General features: G+C 37.7%; 1 protein-coding gene across 1 annotated transcript in view; it reads left to right on the forward strand.

Moving 5' to 3' along the window:
- Positions 1-19,046, forward strand: part of tead3a (TEA domain family member 3 a) — a 37,259-nt gene continuing 18,213 nt past the window's right edge. The window contains exons 1-2 of the mRNA XM_016289391.1: positions 1-155; positions 14,961-15,211. Coding sequence (XP_016144877.1) covers positions 15,073-15,211 — 139 coding nt within the window. The 5' untranslated portion in view covers positions 1-155; positions 14,961-15,072. The remainder of the gene's footprint in view (positions 156-14,960; positions 15,212-19,046) is intronic.

The raw sequence follows: 19,046 nt of genomic DNA on the forward strand, positions 1-19,046 counted from the left end.
CATACCGAAGCCATACTTCACATTCCAGGTTTACTGTCAAATCAGGAGAAATATTTCTTCAAAAACATCAGCGTGGTTTGCATTTGTAAATGAGCTCATGAGATAAAGCCTGAATTCCCTTTTTGCCCACTATAGAGCAGAGGCTTGCTTTTAAGGTAAGTGCACAACTCTTATTCCGCGCATTTGTTTCTTGCGGTCATTGCGCTCGCGCTGCAGTTTTTACATAATTCTCATTTTTGGCATTTTTTTCGGAGCTGCTTCAGTGATGCTGCATCGCACACTCACACACCTGGCTTTACAGATGTAAACTTATTGCTGATATTTCAATACAAACTTGCACCAGTGGAATATGAATACTGTATGAGTATGAGAAAGTTTGTAGCCTAATCACATCTCCAAATATTTTCTAATGGAGAACAAATAAGAATTTTTAACTAAACTGACAAGTATGTGTGTACCGTCAATATATTAATTTAATGCATTTAAAGTTTTTTTTATGTTTTAATATATGCAATTAATATATAATATGTAATAGAATGATCAAAAGTAAAAATGTACCCAGATCTTTGTAAATAAATGGAAATCATTCCATTCTGCACGACTTGATCTAAGCTGTCCAAAACCATTTTGTCTTCAAATGCATAATTATGTTTCATTTAGTTATTAAAAACAGGGCAACTCTATGATGTGCAATCCATAAAAGCATTTAAAACCACAGTTTATGATTCTAGAATGAACTTCAAGACGTTTAAATCATGCTCCAAAAAGTTGAAAGTGTATAAATGTGTGTCAAGAAAAAAAAAAGATTGTTAAGAATTCATGTAATATTGGCAGCGTCTTTGTTTTTTATGTAGGCTAATTAGCTTTAAGCCTGTAAAAATAATATCATAAAGCCCAGCCTATTCATGACTAAATTAGACTGCTTAGTGTTTTTTCTGTCTTGAATTATAATGGCTAGCGTTGTGCGTAAAACGATCAGTATGATTCGGTTACAGCTGTCAGAGGGAGTGTAATAATCCCATTCATCAGAAACAGTCTTTTAATTCATTTCAGATCTCGTGCATCTTGGTTCAGTCATCACGCGTGTCCCTCAGTTTCGCCGTGCAGAGATTGAACAGGTTTTTCAGGACGTGTAAGGTTACGGTGAGCAATCAGAGGAGAATTTCATGTAACAAATGTGACGGACTGCAACAGTGGTGCCAAGAGAAAAAAAATGACTCCAGACGTTTCCTTCAGAACACTTGTTGAAGTACTCTTCTCTAAATGCTCCCCATTTGACTTTATCCCAATAGAATATTCAATGATCAGCCACTAAATTCTTTAACGTGCAAACAATAAACAAACAATAGAATATAGAATGTTTTGAGATTTACATTGTATTTTAATTTCTCTGTGAACATAAGACTGGGAATTTTCTCAACACTGGCTGTGAAGCTTCAAGAGGGCCTGCAAAACATGACAAGTCTGTTTGGTGAGCTCACTGCTTTAAAATAGCACTGCAGTGGGTTCTTTGTGCTTCAGACCCCGCACTCTGTGTGAGGAACGATGACTTACTGATCTACACGAGTAGTTCTGTCGTCCTTAGGGCTAGATTTTAGGGTTGACCTGTTTTTGTGCATCTCAGCACCTGGGGGCGTGGAGGTCAGGTGTAGTGCGTCTGTAAATCCAGACTTCAAAATTGTCACTCGTTGTATACATTTCCTGTTGATCATCCGGTGTTAGTCGTTTTAGTTTGGACTTAGACATGTGCGACGGATTCTTTCCACATGCGGCGTATAACTGCGTTGTTTTCTTAGCCATATGGAAGAATTTAAGTTCAGTTTTCTGGCTAAAGGTCTATTCGGAGGGCATTTTTAAAGGTGCCCACTGGCAGATATAGAGACTGATGATTTGTTCTAAAATACTATACAGCCTTTTAAAGCGATAGCTTACCCGAAAATGAAAAGTCTGTCATCATTTACTTGCCATCGTGTCATTCCAAACCCACAATACTTTCACTCATCTTCAAAACACAAATGAATTATTCATATATTATTAATATATTCTTTCAACTATTTTGTCCATCCATTGAAATTTCACCAAAACTTTCATGCTTCAAAAAGTTCACAAAGCCATCATGAAAGTAATCCATATGAATTAAGCAGTTGAATCCAAGTATTCTGAAGAGACACAATCACTTTAAGCAACACGTTTAATTTGGGCTTTTACTCATATATAACAATTTATCTGTGCACATACATGGAGCTTATCAAATATGGTAAACTCGGATGCTTGCTTGACTTGCGAATACAACCCTCATTGGTCATTGCGAGTTAAGAAAGTTTGATTGAGTTGTTTGATAAGCTCTATTTATGTGCATTTAAAATATTCAAATTATTGTTATTTGGGTTCCCAAGATGAAGTCTTATAGGTTTGGAACAACATGAGAGTAAGAAAATGTTGACAGATTTTTTTTATTACTAAATTTTTTTTTTTAATGAGCTGTAGACCTATAGGTGAACATAGGCCTAGTCCTTAAAATATGAAAATGAATTATGCTACCTGTCAAGCCAAACTCTAAAGCAGCATCACATGTTCTTCACACAGAAGGCAATCTCAGAAAGCATTGTGGCAAAAATATTCAATATGGCGGACATCCAATTCCTGATAATTGTTGATTACAAATACTGTATATTTAGAATTCATTCAGTAGTGGAAATTATCAATACAAATTATTTAGTGCAATTCAGCATTGACTGTGTTATTTATTTGTACTACATATTGTTATGCTTATTAGAGTATCACCATGTTAGCTTAGCGATGCTAGCAAAGAACGCTGTTGAATTCAGATGAGTCAAGTTTTCCACTGTTCTTGCGGTTTGTGGAGTTTGTGTTTATGTAAAATGTTCCAAATCAGTGATTTATGAGATCTGTGAGTGGTGATTTCACTGTTTTCATTGGCTTTCGACGACTGTTGCCAGGTGAATTGATATGCTGTGGAATGGCTACATATGTTACGTGGGCCACATGTTAGCAACCACAAGCATGTTGGTCAGGATCTAGGGTGTATGAATGTCTGGAGAGGAAATTGAGTGATAGAGAGTAGGCATCTGGGACTGTGAGAAAAAGCCCCATTGGAGATCATGATGAATCAAATGTAAACATGCACTGTAAGACTAAGCCTGTCGATGGTTTTGGGACCACATACTAGGGATTACATCAGAGAACACTAGTGAAAGGCAAGAATTTGTGAAAGTGATGCTCTGCCGTATATGCGAAAGTTGAGTAAATTGATTCACACTTAGGCCCGGTTTCACAAACGGGGCTTAGCTTGAGCCAGGACTAGACCTTAGTTAAATTAAGATATTTAAGCAACTTTTACAAAAATGCCTTAGAAGAAAACATTACAGGTGTGCATCTTGACACAGAACAATGAAACTGACATATTTTAAGATATGTCAGAGCAAGATATTTTCAGTTGAGACAGCTCAAACATGCATTGTAGTCTGGGACTAGCTTAAGCCTGGTCTGTGGAACCGGGGGTTTATGTCCCATACTTTAGGCATCCATTGGCCGATGATAATTGGTAAGAGAAAGGTTCAGTTGTGATTTTAGAAATTAAATTCATTGTAGTGTCTTTGCTCTTTACACACCATTCCAAATGGATTCTGTCAGAGCTTTCGCTAGTGTTTTAGCACTATTCTTATTCAAAAAGATACCTGGTAGTAATTTCCATGACATACTGAGCCTTGGTTCTCATGTGGGGAATGGGAGTTCAAATCCAGCTTGCAACATTCCTATTCACCCCTTTGTTGCTATATATTTTACTTTCTCACTACTATCCATATTAGAACTGCAAAAAATAAATAAAAAGAAAGACCTCAATTTCTTTCAGTTTAGACCCTGTCCTTTGCTTGACAGAGAAAAAACTAATTCAACCCAATCGCATGAGACAACTACTTTACGAGGTGGCAATTTTGTATGAATACACAAAGTGGCAAATTTATACAAAAAAACTATTCTTAAAATCTTTTGAAATTTGGACTCATGTGACTTTACTCGTTACTCACGATCATGACAATTTTCTTTTGATCTTGACATAACAAAATTGTTTTCTCATGATCACGACTTAATTTTTCTTTCTACCTGAAAACAACTAGTAATGAATAATAATAATAATAATGAATTGTTTTTCATTTCAGTCTGTTATGAGCAAAAGCTGTATAATGTCATTCTTGTTTCTAAGTTCTGAGGTTTCCTTTCCAAAATGTTACCTGTTAGAACAAAATATAATGGGCGTTCATTGTGACAAAAATAACAATAAAATCATATCAATCACAGACAGATGTTTTATTTGTGTCTGCCTAGCAACAGAGTTGTCAATACAGAAGCGTGAGCGGTGTGCCTTCAATTGACGGACATCTCAGACAACAATTCTAAAATTCTTTTAGCTTCTTGGATTCAGCCCACATTATTTTCCTCATCTGTTTGAAATAAAATTAGACATAAGTTTATATATACAACAACTTATTGATGTTTTTACGTGTCATGTTTATGATTTTTATTCGCCACAGCTGCTGACTTTTACATGTGGGCTAATGTCATTTGATGACATCAATTACTGCTTTATATATTCTGAACCGAGTAGCTTCATGATGATTTGTGTATTTTATGTTTGATACCAATCTACGGCAAAAGTATGGCACTCCCAAGGCTAAGGTACACTTTAATTAGTGCTGCTGTTAAATAACTATTTGGGTTTATGTCAGGATCACAAGAAAGCAACTATTTATTTTTTTTACGTTGACAAAAAAAAAACCCAGAGAAGGCAAGAAAATAATACTTGGCATCCGGCTTTTCGTAAGTAAGAGAAGAAATGCAGTCAATTTAAATGATGCTCCTTGAAGGGGGGGGTGGAATTCTGTTAAACTGCAGTAGCAGGTTGTACAGGTTTGACATGGGTTGGTTCCATGGAAGGAAGAGAGAGAGACGCTTCAGTCTTGTCTCTTTTTAACATGTCTTTGTCTCTTTTGTGCGTCCAATGTAGAGTCTTTCACCTACCATACATAAAGTGCTTTTTGCGTGGCTGCCAGCTCTCTGGAGTCAGTGCTGTAGCCGTCCTGCTTACTCGGTTATCCTGGAAGATTTGATGAATATATTTGAATGCTGTGCAGATTAGACACAAATGTGTTCCTGAAAGATTTTAGGAGATGTTTTTTAAGATATTTCTTCAAAGCCTCGATATTTTGGTTTAGTCATTTTTTGAAGATCATACTCTAAAACAGGCAAAGCACGTCTCTATGTTGGGCAGTGTTAGCAGGATGTTGTCAAGTTGCCCGGTGAAATAAAACGCTTTTTAACTGATGTCAAAACAGCATTTAGATTGATGTATTCTCCTAATGACCCATTAAACCATCAGTGAGTTCAGCGTAACTTGCCTATGCCTTAAAATGCTGTCCTTATCTGTAATCCGATCTAGGGCAGCAGCTGCTCGTCTACTTGTTGCCCTGTTGTTCTTTGTGAAAGGGTGTGTGTGTGTGTGTGTGTGTGTGTGTGTGTGTGTGTGTGTGTGTGTGTGTGTGTGTGTGTGTGGGTGGGTGGGTGGCGTGGGGTGGGGGGGTGTATGTGTGTGTGTGTGTGTGTGGGTGAGTGCATGTGAGTGAGTGAGTGAGTGTGCGTGTGTGTTTGATTTTGTGTGTGTGTGTGTGTGTGTGTGTGTGTGAGAGTGAGTGCGTGAGTGTGTGTGTGTGTGTGTGTGTGTGTGTGTGTGTGTTTGTCGGTGTGGAGTGTGCAAGAGGAGGGTTGTTGATGAGGCCTTTTCCCTGTTGACAAGCATTGCAGCTGTTTTTCCAAGAACTGCCTCTCGTCTGTGCTGCTTAGCCCCTGTCAGATAAACTGAGACTGAATTTGTGAATCGCTATAAAATAATAGTTATTTATCCACCTAGCAGCACAAGATTAGCTCCGAATGTGCCAGAATGTCTTGCCCTTGTCAAGTGTTGCTCTCATAAATGTTTAGGGTCAGTAAGCTTTTTAAATGTTTTTTTTTTCTATATGAATATATTGTAAGATATAATTTATCTCTGTGATGGTAAAGCTGAATTTTCAGCATCATTACTCCAGTCTTCAATGTCACATGATCCTTCAGAAATCAGTATAATATACTGATTTATTATTATTATCGATGTTGAAAACAGTTGTGCTGCTTAATATTTTTGTGGAAACTGGGATACATTTATTTCAAGATTATTTGATGGTTCAAAAGAAGAGCATTCATATGGTATACATCTTTTGTAACATTATTAAAGTCTTTACTGTCACTTCTGATCAGATGAATGCATCTTTGGTGAATAAAATAATTAATTTCTTAAAAAAAAATTATTAAATAAAAATAAATCTTACTGACTGAACAAGTAGTGCATATCTACAATATAAAATAATTTAATACAATTATATATTTTTTGTATTACAATAATGCATATAACTATATTAATTGATTTTCATGAAGGTTATATCAATGCATTTTTTTTCTTATTGATTTTAGGGTGAATATATGAAGCCGACTTTCATTCGTGAGGTTTCTTGAGATTCATTCTGCACAAACAAGAAGTCTCTTCAAATTTGATCAAATACATTTCTGTCAAAGTGTTGATAATAACACAATGTGGGGTTAAAGGTTTAGACAAGATGCTTCTTTAATGAACACTGGTTATCCATCAAGAGTGTTGGATGCTTTTGGTTTGTCACTTGATTCTGTAACCTGATGTCTCTTCAGAGGCCAAGCGCTGCTGGTGTCGGCAGGTGATATTTTCATGATGTCTGCTCAGAGATAAGGTAACATACTTGAAACCGAGGTCAATATTTACTCATCCGCACTACACACAAACACCCAAACATAAGCGCGCAACAATTCAATGCCTTAAGAGAAAGACTAATGACAGAATTACTCATGTTTAGCTTTAGTAATCTGTGTGATTCCAGGTTCAGTTCAGGTCCAGGTTCAGCTAATATTTAATAAAGCTGTTCGCTGGTGCAGTGATTTATTTATGTGCTTTTTTGGCCCTCGAAACTAGTATGTTATCCAGGTCTTGATGTTTATTTCCAGATAGCATTGGCTTGCGGGAGTGCTGTGTTATGAACCCAGCACACCTAAAACAGCAGTATTGTCCTTGGGGAGAGCTCTGTGTGTTTCCTGAGCCCTAGGGGATGCCTAAATTGGTCAGGCAACCCACACTCCCACTCCCACCCCCTTTGATTTCCCTTTTCTTCAGGCCTTTTTTGGACTGGGGTGCTCGTAAGCGAGAGGGAATGAGAGAAGAGGACGGTAGGGGAAGGACGGAGGTGCGGGTGACACAACAGATCTCCAGAGAGAGAGAGAGAGAGAGAGAGAGAGATGGACAGAGAGTGTGTTAGTGACACTGTGGCTTTCTTAATAAGGGCATGTCTGGAATGTCAGCCCTTCTCTCTCTGTAGGTCCATACCAGTGGTCCTCTAGTACCTCCGATAACCTCTTTAGCTACACTCGTGCTGTTTCTGAGTTCAGTGTTTTTGTTTTGGTGGTTTTTTTTGCATATTTGCCATATTATGGTTATTGGAGTCACTGGTTGGGATGGATCCTTAAATTCCTCAACTAAATATTCTATAAATATTTTAGACTTAGCCGACATAGTTTTAATGGATTTGAACTAGGAAAATGTAGATATAGCTTAGCATTAGCAGTGATAAATCTATTGAAAAACATTTATGTCTTGGAGAAAGTTGCAGTACGTTTGAATGCCGAGGACAGAGCGTTCACCAAATCCATAGCCACAAAAATGCATTGTGGGTAGTTCTTATTAGTTTACTCTGTTTTTCAGATTCATTTTGCGTATGGCCTCAGTGACTTCTTTAAAGAATGAAGGCACAGATGGTTATTTTCTTTAAGATTAATGCCTGTGTGTTTGATTTTAGAGAAATTAACTCCAACTTTAATTAGGGGCTGTTATTGTGGATCACAAATTCTATATAGACTACCATTCAAAAAACTGGGGTTGGTAAAGATTTTTGTTTGTTTGTGTGTTTCATACTTTTATTGAGGAAAGGCACATTAAATTGATCAAAAATGACAGTAAAGACATTAATGTTATAAAAGTTTTGCATTTAATATAAATGCTGTTCTCTTGAACTTTCGGGAACACTTATAGCCTTGATATGGAATGCTTCATTAAAGTAAATTTAATGCATTAATTATGTCCTTTAATGCACCTTATAATTCATTGTATGATCTCATGAATAATAGTAACCACAGTTATAATACGTTATAGTGCTTATCTACACATTGTTACACCTTTAGAAAGAGTAATGCATTAAAACACACGATAAACAAACTTTCAAACATTATAATGCATTTTAACTTTAGTTACAAATATTTATGAAAAGATATAATACATTACAATGTACACTATCAACAGTGTTGGGGGTAACGCATTACGAGTAACTTTAATTATGTAATCAGATTACTTCTTTCAAGTAACTAGTAAACTAACGCATTATTTTTAACAAGATACTTTTTCTATTTATTGATTGAGACCTCTCTTGTTTCCATGTTGAGTAATGCAAAAAGAGTGTAACGTATTACTTTCCATAAACAGTAACAAAGTAACAGTTAGTTACTTTTTTAGGGAGTACAATTCAATTCAATTCAAGTTTATTTGTATAGCGCTTTTCACGATACAAATCATTGCAAAGCAAATTAAGTTTCTACAATATTTAGTGGTAGCTTATCAGTGGTGACTGTCAGTTAATGTACATATGGCAGAAATGTACAGAAACATCAATTAAAGACGTAATCAAACAAACGATGAACACTATTAACAGCAACTATTATATGATGCAATCAAACTTATAGCAAAATGTGGTAGTTCTGTATGTTGTTTCAGGGTTGGCATCATCTGAGGTCCTCTGAGGGGTTGCATCATCTCTTCTCAGGTGTTCTGGATCCAGACTGAAGCTTGTGTAAATCCTAGTTACAAAAAAAACTGAGAAACAAATAGAGACATAATTAGCGTAGCTGCTGTTCCAACCAAGCAAAACTGATTTGTTTAACCCAAACTAAAGAATAATAATGTGCATTTGATCAGATATAAGTGCAGTCCAAGATTATGAGATGCATTTGAATGCTTGGCCAAAGAGATGTGTCTTTAATCTAGATTTAAACAGAGAGAGTGTGTCTGAACCCCGAACGGTATCAGGAAGGCTATTCCAGAGTTTGGGAGCAAAATGCGAAAAAGCTCTACCTCCTTTAGAGGACTTTGCTATCAAGAGTTTTGCGACCTTAGGGAGCATGATGGATTGTAGTCTGGTAGAAGACTACTTACAGGGCTCGCAAAATTTCAAAATCCCTGGTAGCCCTTCGGGCAGGTACTCTTCAGATTTGGGTAGCCCGAAAATTAATTTAACTAGCCCAAATAAAAAAATATATATATATTTTAATATAGAAAATCAGATAGGAGTTTAAATTTCAATGAAAAAATATTTTCAATACACAAATATCAACAACTATGAAGGAAAGAATTTTATTTAACTATTTACAGGGTATCTGCAGAATTTTAAGAAATAAATGAGGCGATTTATGACCCATTTTAAGAGCTGCAGAAGTCAAATGAACACAGTATGAGTGGGGTTGGACAATGTCTGTGGTTACATACAGTAATGAGCCATACAATTACATGATTTACAGTTCAGATACAGGTTTTCACAAAAACCTTGTACAACAGCATTTCAGCCTTTAGACCATTTTTATGAAAAGGGATAAATCAAGCATGTAAATTATTGTCAATTTAAAACTTATAAATATTACTGTCTTAATTGTTTAGATTTTTAGAAGGCACATTAACTTCTTTCTCATTTACAACTCTGTGTACAACTTCTGCATAAAAACGAGTTGATATTTGCATTGATCTGACCATAAACAGCAAGAAAGGCTTATTGGAAATGCAAATTCATTCTCTGCCATGAGGTGGTGCTTTAGCAGTGGCGGGCCGTGCATTTTACACCTAGGCCTTCAGTGGCATCCTACATGAATTAATCCATCTCTTCATACCATCATAATGATGCCACAGCTATAGAAACCATACATATTACACAGTAATGCAGTATAACAGGGCACTACATAACAGACAGGTATCCTATGAAGCGAGAATGAATGCCATTACTAAAGAAAGAAACCCAATTAACAATTGCGCAACACATCATCTGTAGCTGAAGCATTAACCTAACAAAATGACACAAATACAGTCCATCCGATGTTCTTACAGACATTTATTCACCCAAACACATTTATACCTTACAGATAGCATTGGTATAAAACAAATAATGTGATTACATGTGTTTTAAAGTTGACCTAACAATTTAATGTTCTCTTACTGCTTTATCATTAGGAGCGCTGAAATATTGCGATTTCCCCGGTAACGGCTGCACACAAAGAAGCTCCTCGCTCATAAACGCTGCTTTATCAGGAATTATAGGTCAAATGACATTAAAATGCCAACGGCACATTTCTGAGGACAGTCGGTTGCCTTCAGGTCCATTTAAATAAAGACATCCGCGCCGCATTTTGACTTGACACGTGCAGCGCTCATATTTATTCATTGAAATCACTGCCTTTTGAAGTTTAATCCAGCCGTATCGCAACGCTTGTCTTTCCGTCCCCAACTGTAAGACCTCTTGAAATTATGATTAAGACATTTCTTATACCATTTAACGTATTTAAAACTTGTTATGGCCTTAAGTTTGATACAACTCACTTTAGGAGTTAAGGACCCGCGAGAGATCTGCATTTAAGGTAGCCCGTCAGGCAGAGTGGTGATACATTTTGGTAGCCCGACTGGAAAACACAATAGCCCCGGGATGTCGGGCTAGCGATTTTGCAAGCCCTGAGTTAGGTACGCAAGAGCTAACCCATTAAGGGCCTTATAGGCAAGTAATAATATTTTTTAACTGATACAGAACTTAATAGGTAACCAGTGCAGAAACTGTAAAATTTGGGTAATATGATCATATTTTCTTGACCTGGTAAGGACTCTAGCCGCTGCATTTTGGACTACCTGTAGCTTGTTTATTGAGGATACAGGACAACCACCCAGCAGTGCATTACAATAGTCCAGTCTAGAGGTCATGAATGCATGAACTAGCTTTTCTGCATCAGAAAAAGGTAACGTGTTTCATAGCTTGGCAATGTTTCTAAGATGGAAGAATGCTGTTTTTGTAACATGGGAAATATGACAAGTTGAACAAGACAAGTTGCTATCTAATATAACACCCAGATTTTTGACTGTAGAGGAAGTAACAGTACATCCTTCTAGTTGCAAATTGTAATCCAAGAGATTCAGTGTACTGCTTTTTGGTCAAATAAGTCATATCTCTGTCTTATCTGAATTTGATAAGATAAAATTATTGGTCATCTAATCTTTTACATTTTTAACACATTATGTTAGCTTAGATAATTTAGAAGTTTCATCTGGTATTGTTGAGATATATAGTTGAGTATCATCAGCATAACAGTGGAAACTAATCCCGTATTTTCTAATAATATTACCAAGGGGCAACATGTATATTGAAAATAGCAGAGGACCTAGGACAGATCCTTGTGGCACTCCATATTTTACTGGTGATAATTGAGATGACTCGCCATTTAAATGAACAACATGGTAGCGATCGGACAGGTAGGATCTAAACCATCTTAAAACCTACCCTTGAGTACCTGTATAGTTTTGTAATCGATCTATGAGTATGTCGTGATCTATGGTGTCGAACGCAGCACTAAGATCAAGTAAAACTAGCAATGAGATGCAGACTTGGTCTGATGCAAGAAGCAAGTCATTTGTAATTTTAACAAGTACAGTTTCTGTGCTATGGTGAGGCCTGAAACCTGACTGAAATTCTTCATAGAGATATTTTTTTTTGCAGGAAGGAGTAGCGCAATATTGCAATGCATTACTTTTAAAAGTAACTTTCCCCAACACTGATTATATCAATTCCTTTATAATGCATTATGAAGGCTTTGAGTAAAGTGTTACCTAACTTTCTATTCATCAAAGATTCCTGAAATAAAATTCATCATGGTTTCCACAAAAATATTAAGCAGCACAACTGTTTTAAAATCTTACCAACCCCAGACCTTTTAGAGTTGATCATGAAAGTTTATATAGTGTATTGAAATATTAATTGTAGGGTTGGAAAGACAGATCAAGCCATGAATTGAATAATACAAGCTATTTAATATGATTTTGTTAAAAGTATAAAATTAAGAAACATATAAGAATATTGCAAGGATTTTATTTTGTCTTGAATTTGGCCATTTTACCATGAAGACCATGTCAGTTGGTTAGTTTTGCCCTTTTTATTGTGTCATGATGACTCGTGATTGTGATACTGCTAAGACTAAATATGTTTAAATAACGTCTCAGTGCAAGTTTGATTTATTTTTGCAAATCTACTTCAATTAATTGAATCAGGGATTTCACACAGTATTCTTCATGCTTTAAAATGTTTTTCACATTTTCTAGTAAGCCAATATATGTTGTAATTATTGCTACTTATTGCTATTGTTGTGCTATGTTTTATTTGAGCAATTAGGAGACTTTGCTTTTCAATCAGACATATTATCTAGTATTTTATTCTGGAAAAATAGGCTGAAAAAATGTATAAACAATATGTTGTTATGTCATTAAACCCTTATTAGTGCTTGCATCGAAATGATTAGTGAACAGCCAACTTCTACTGTCTGCTTTTGCCATGACATTGGCCACTATTGCTCAGCCTGCCTTGTTGACACCAAGGAAATTTATCAGTGCCCTCACTACCTTGATTTTCAATACCATGGCTATTAATACCCTCGGCCTTGAAAATCTGATATCTCGTCACCTGAACTTCACATGACTTCAGGAGTCTGAAAAATCTGGCGCCTTGCTCGGCAGCTCAGTGTGTCCTCCGCTCCGACAGCAATTTTCCTTTCCAATTCTTTCTTCCGTCTCATAATGGGATAAACTGATTGACAGAACTTATGCAAATTATTACATGATCCCACAAGATTCTTTAATTAAAGTAGGGTTGGGAAAAGCTCCAGCTCCAAAGGGAGATTCATGATCACACCATCTGGAATGATAGTTACTGTCAACCCTCCTATTGGTCTTGAGCCATCTCAATTAACCAATTATTGTAAGACAGCCTGGAAGGGGCAGCTGATGCTCCTCTAAAGTGGGCTGAGACGTTGTGTCTTTCCAAACCTGTATTCCTTCTTCCACAGAACACAAAGTTAGATATTTGGAAGAATTTTCATTTAGTTGTTTAGCAGTTCATGATAACGATGATTCATGTCCTGTATTTTTTCAAATCTTCAGACGCCACACAATAGTTTTTTATAAAGAACAGACTGAAAATTAAGTATTTATTCACTGAAAATATCCCCCTCCTGTTAATTAAAGGACTATATTGTGAGAGGACAACTGAGTCAGTGAGCTGAACTCTCATTCATGAATGAATCAGTTCAATACTTGCACGATTTGTTCAGTTCAGTCAGATTTGTCAGACAAACTGATTCATTGAACAGAACCAACTCGATCCAACAAAATGATTAATTTACTGATTTGGTTCTAGAGTTTAGTTTACTGGCTCAGTGATCCGGGGATAAACAGCTAATAGGTTCTGAGTGAATAAAGACATAAATTTCAGTCTATTCATATGACTTGGAAAATAGTGAATGAATTGTATGTCATGATGAAACGGAAGTAGCAAAATACCTTTTTTTTTCCATATTATGACATATATTCGAGTAAAACGGATTTTCGAAAAAGAAAAATGAAGGGTGAGCTCTTGGTACTATGTGTAAGTTTTTGATTGGATGGAGGCAGATCTGAATGCAAGCTTGCAGCCAATTGTAAGAAAGGGGCGGGGTTTAAGTGAATCTTGTTTGGTGCGCTTTGTTCACTCTGACTCTCTAGCTGTGTCTGAAATCGCTCACTCGTTCACTCATTCATTAATCCTTAGTGTATGGCAGTTGAGTGCACTATATCAGAAAGAAATGAACGAAATAAAGTGAACGAATTCAGACGCTGGCGTATACACTGCGCATCAGAGAGCTGGAACTGTCGCAGAAAAATCTTCATAACATATTATAGAAAATAATATTAATAACAATAACAGTCAAAATGACTTAATACGCCAGTGGTTTCATTGATGTTATTATTATTAGATGGTATTATTATTAAGATAAATACGCTACATACGTAGTTTTTTATTTGAATAATGCATGAAATAAATGTTAAAGCAGAAATAATAAAGATGTAAACAGCATCTCATTCAAACTCGCTCGCTCCCGCTGCTCGTCAGTCCTCTCTGCATTGGATTATGGGAAATAGTGCTTCAGTGAGTGCACATCAGTTGTACACTTGAAAATCAGAGAGGATTGTGGGTAAAAAGTAATGAATGAATATAGGGTATGAACTCGTTCACTCAGAATTCGGACAGCACAACAAAATGGCTGATATAGTGCACTATATAGGTGATAGGGAGCGGTTTCAGATACAGCTTCTGACTGGTAGAATTTTCTGCATAGAATCATGGGTAATGTAGTTTTTCACCAGAAATTCCACTATTAAACATGATTGTTTTAAAAATAAGTTGAATTAATACGAACAAATGAGTAGAAGAAATCATACACCATCGATTAACAACCTTGAAGCTCACAACAGGTCTGTCTTTCAAAGATCAATAACACATCTGAAAAGCAGATACTGTGAATGTCCTTTTTATGCCAACAGACATGGAAAAAACCTGTGTGAAGATTCTTCCAAAAAAAATCTTGTGTTTCACAGAGAAATAACACCACACTGGTTTGACACAATGTGAGGGATTGATTTTTTTAAATGACAGAATGTTACATTTTGGATGAATGATTCCTTTAATTGTGACCTCCTGTTGTTATTCGTTCTGTCTCTCTCCTAGTCCTGGGTGTGAGGGCTCACGTAGGGGCCCAGGTGGAGCCGCCACCATTGCAGCCAACGAGTGGAGCACCAACGGGAGCCCGGAGGAGGGGCAGGAGGATGGAGCGGATGAGATGGACAAGGCCGGAATGGACGGCGATGCGGAGGGCGTCTGGAGCCCTGACATTGAACAGAGTTTCCAGGAGGCTCTGGCCATTTATCCCCCCTGTGGCCGCAGAAAGATCATCCTTTCAGACGAAGGCAAGATGTATGGTGAGTTTTAAAAAAGCTGAATAGGCCCGTCAAGAGTCCCTTGATGGATTTACTTAGTGCTTAGGTCAGACCTTGCTGGCAAAGCAATAGAAACTTAAGAGAGTAGAAGTCATAAGAGAGATTTTGTGAAGTTGTTTTTCAAAAATCCCTATAAAAATAAAAAAATCATGGCTCAGCTATTTATTGCTGCAGTGCTGATATTGGAAAAAAATGTAGTGAAACAAGGTAAGGACAAACAGGACCAAGTCATGCTGTGGGAGTTTTGTTGAAGTGAATCAGAGGGTGAACTTATGACACTCCCCACCTCCAGATTTTCCCGTTCCCACATGGGATCCACTGACAGGAATGCTGTCTCCCATTTGAGTCACCATTCACAATAAAGCATGAGTCAGCCTCCTGCCTTATTCTGTGTGACATTTTTCTCTTTATCATTGAGACATGACTCATTTTTATCTGATTTTATCTGAGATGTGACTCATTAGTTATTAAAATACTTGATACTATTGGCTATTGCTATACTAGCAGGTACTCTAGAGCTGCGTTCACAAAATTTTGGCAAAATTTCATTGTCAATAGTGTAGCGATGCATAAAGCCCAGCTTACACAGAAATCACTTTCAAACCATTTAGCTTTCTGTTGGTCGATGCAGAAAATTCCCATGACCAACCGTTGCAAAATCTCCGTGGGGAAATCACACTTACATGAAATTCCCAATCAAATGGATTCCTCTAGATTTCAGGCGCAACAATTTGTCAAACAGCAATAAATGTGAGCATACTTTATGGTAATTATTTGGCACTTTTGTGATGTTACAAATCATTAGCATGAACACCCAGTAATTAGTAAGGACTGGGCTAGGATTAGACTATGTAACAGTGATAAACTCGACTTTATGACCTACCCCTAATCCTTTTGTTAACTGATTTTGGTACGCTTCAGGATTTAATATATGATTGCTCACACAAATTAGCTCATTTGGCTTTGAGGTGGTTTGACATTTGACCCTCTCTGTAGAAAAGGCTTATGGAGACTGGCTCACATTCTTTTGTTTTTCCCCTCGGCTTGAAGGGGACACACATTCCACAACTCTGTGGCCTTGTCCTCCGCCGTAATACTCCACCCACGTCTGTCACACGGGCTACTCCCCCTCGCAACAGATGAAGAAGGTTTGTTTCAACAGCCAGGCATTTTGTCCTTTTGTGGTAGCGCGATCCGTCGACTATGTGTGTCCGCTTACCCCTCTCTTGTAAAGATCATCCCCTTACACTCGCTTTACAAACAGCCCCATCCCGGACCAGTTACGATACTCCTGCCAGGACCCTGATGTCAATCTCCGAAAATGAACAGAGTCTCCTGATATGCCCCCTCTCTCTCTCTTCTCCACCCCAGTGCACACAATTTCATCAGCCACAATGTATACTTTGACTATAGAAAGCACTAAAATAGTCTGGCTATCTGATGCAAGCAGGAGAGAACTGCCCTAGTGACTTTTTGGATTGTTTTTGCTCTCTCAGAGTTTGCTATATACATTTGAGTAAAGTTGCAGTGAGGAATCATCACCAGATGTCTAAAAACTGTTAAGTAAAATAAGTCTAAACCCAAGGATGAAAGACGTAATATGCTATTCAATTTCACCTGGTAACCTGTAGTCTAATCCCACCTGGTATGTTTACATGTACTAATTTTCATCACTCGGAATTCTGAAAGTTCTGTTTATATGAGGCCTAAATATTGCAATCCGATTGGTCATTCATTTACATGCTCATTACATTCCGAGTTCAGAAACAAAGAAAGCCACTGCGATAATGTCGTGAAAGCTACTGTGCATATTGCTGTGTTTGTCTTGATAATGTATCTAAAAAGAAAGCTGACAAATATGTCAGAAGAGTTTTTTAGCAAATATTCAGAGAATATACAGTCTCCTTTACTGGACAGTTGGGTCCAATTATGCTTTTTCACTTTTTCAACTTTAGTTAGTCTGTAATGTTGCTGTTTGAGCATAAAAAAGATCTGCAAAGTTTCAAAGCTCAAAGTCCAATTCAAAAGGAGATATTTTATTTAACAGAAATCACTTTTCAAAAACTACAACGAATGACTCGTTTGGACTACAACGCATATTTTCCGGGATTTGGGATATCACAAATATCGACGAATGGGACGAGACCTGGTTGAGCTGCACTAGAGAAGGCAATGAGTGTTATCACTATGTCGGAGGCACGCTAGCTTTCCCAAGGCAGACAAACTTAGAGTGGTTACAATCATCCGGGTTTAAATCGCGCTCAAATTGATTTGATTTTGACACAATATTTGCACTGAAGCTCGCAGGCGGCTATGATAAGGGGAGTGTCATTTCCCGACCAGGCGCCGAGTGCTGCCAATCACAACACACACTGGCCAAGCTAACCAATCACAGCACACACACTGGCCCAGCTAACCGATCACAGCACATTTCGTATTTCAGAAGGCGGGCCTTCATTTGATACAGGAACTATTCGAGCCGTTCATGCCAGACTGGGGAGAGAGGTGTTGTAATAATGTAAAATATGTGAAAAATAATGTGTTTTTCGAACAACCTAGTATGAGAACCTGTTCTAGTACACCCCCAAAACAAAAACAAGACTTTGTAAAAGAGCATAATAGGACCCCTTTAAGGCGTGAGGCGTGAATAAACGTACTCATGTTAAGGCGTACAATGTATGCTTAACGCCACTGCATATGTGTGCAAGGTATTTTTGAATCTGAGTAAATTGTCAGATTCAAGCATTTGCATGCCTAATTTTTCCTCTTGATCAATTTATTTAGGTCTACCCCTTACGAAAAAAAACCATGGATTTGTGGCGTATTGATTACCATTTGTATAACCACAGTTTTACTGCAAATACCATGGTTCAACTATGGTTAATGTAGCAAAACCATGGTTACCATGGTTTAACTATTGTAGCGTCTGGACCACTCAAACACACAATATATATTTTGTTAGCTAGATTTAACAAATACTCTGTAACACCCTGCCAAGTTTCTTGTTTAAAGTCTCAACCTGCAATCGTTTTAGTTTATCGCTAGTGTGTCAAAGCTGTTTGAGAAATAATATATCAATGCTAACGCTTAGCAAATGATCTCAAGGTCTTTTCTGAATTAGGCTAATTTGTGGCTCTGTTCATCATTACGCAGCCTTTTATGTTAGTAGTAGCTATTTGTTGAGCTTGTTGATAGTTACGGTTGTCTGTTTTCACTTGAAGTTTTGAATTAGGACCATCTCGGAGAAGGCACATGACATAATCTCGGTTGCACAAGCTTCTCAGATGTGATGGATCCTCTGAGGAGATATCATGGAGAACATCTCGGTTACGTATGGTAACCCTCGTTCCATGAAGGAGGGAACAGAGACGTCACGTCGGATGACCGACGAATTGGGATCTCGCTTAGAGAGACCAATCTACTTCGAGTGTAAACTAAACGAGCCAAAGCACATTGGCATGCGATTATTGCATCCAGCTGCTGCTGACCACAGCGTGAGTATAAGTAGGCAGCAGATGCAGTGCATATTCAGGTTTTCGCGTAGGAGCCGAGCCGGTGACCCGGCCGCTCAGCGGTGTTACAGGAGCTGTGGCGACGGGACGTGATGTCTCCGTTCCCTCCTTCAGGGAACGAGGGTTACCATACGTAACCGAGACGTTCCCTTTCAGTCGGTCACTCTTGACGTCACGTCAAATGACCGACGAATTGGGATCCTACCAAAAGGCCACAGCTACCGCCCCTTCCAGTGTCCTGTGGAAGCCACCTGCGCCCCTACTTTCATGTGACTGAAATGTTACGCCCCTTACCATACTGTGAT

Source organism: Sinocyclocheilus grahami, unplaced genomic scaffold, assembly GCF_001515645.1.
Source record: "Sinocyclocheilus grahami isolate Dianchi unplaced genomic scaffold, SAMN03320097.WGS_v1.1 scaffold245.1, whole genome shotgun sequence".
NCBI classification, from domain to species: Eukaryota; Metazoa; Chordata; class Actinopteri; order Cypriniformes; family Cyprinidae; genus Sinocyclocheilus; species Sinocyclocheilus grahami.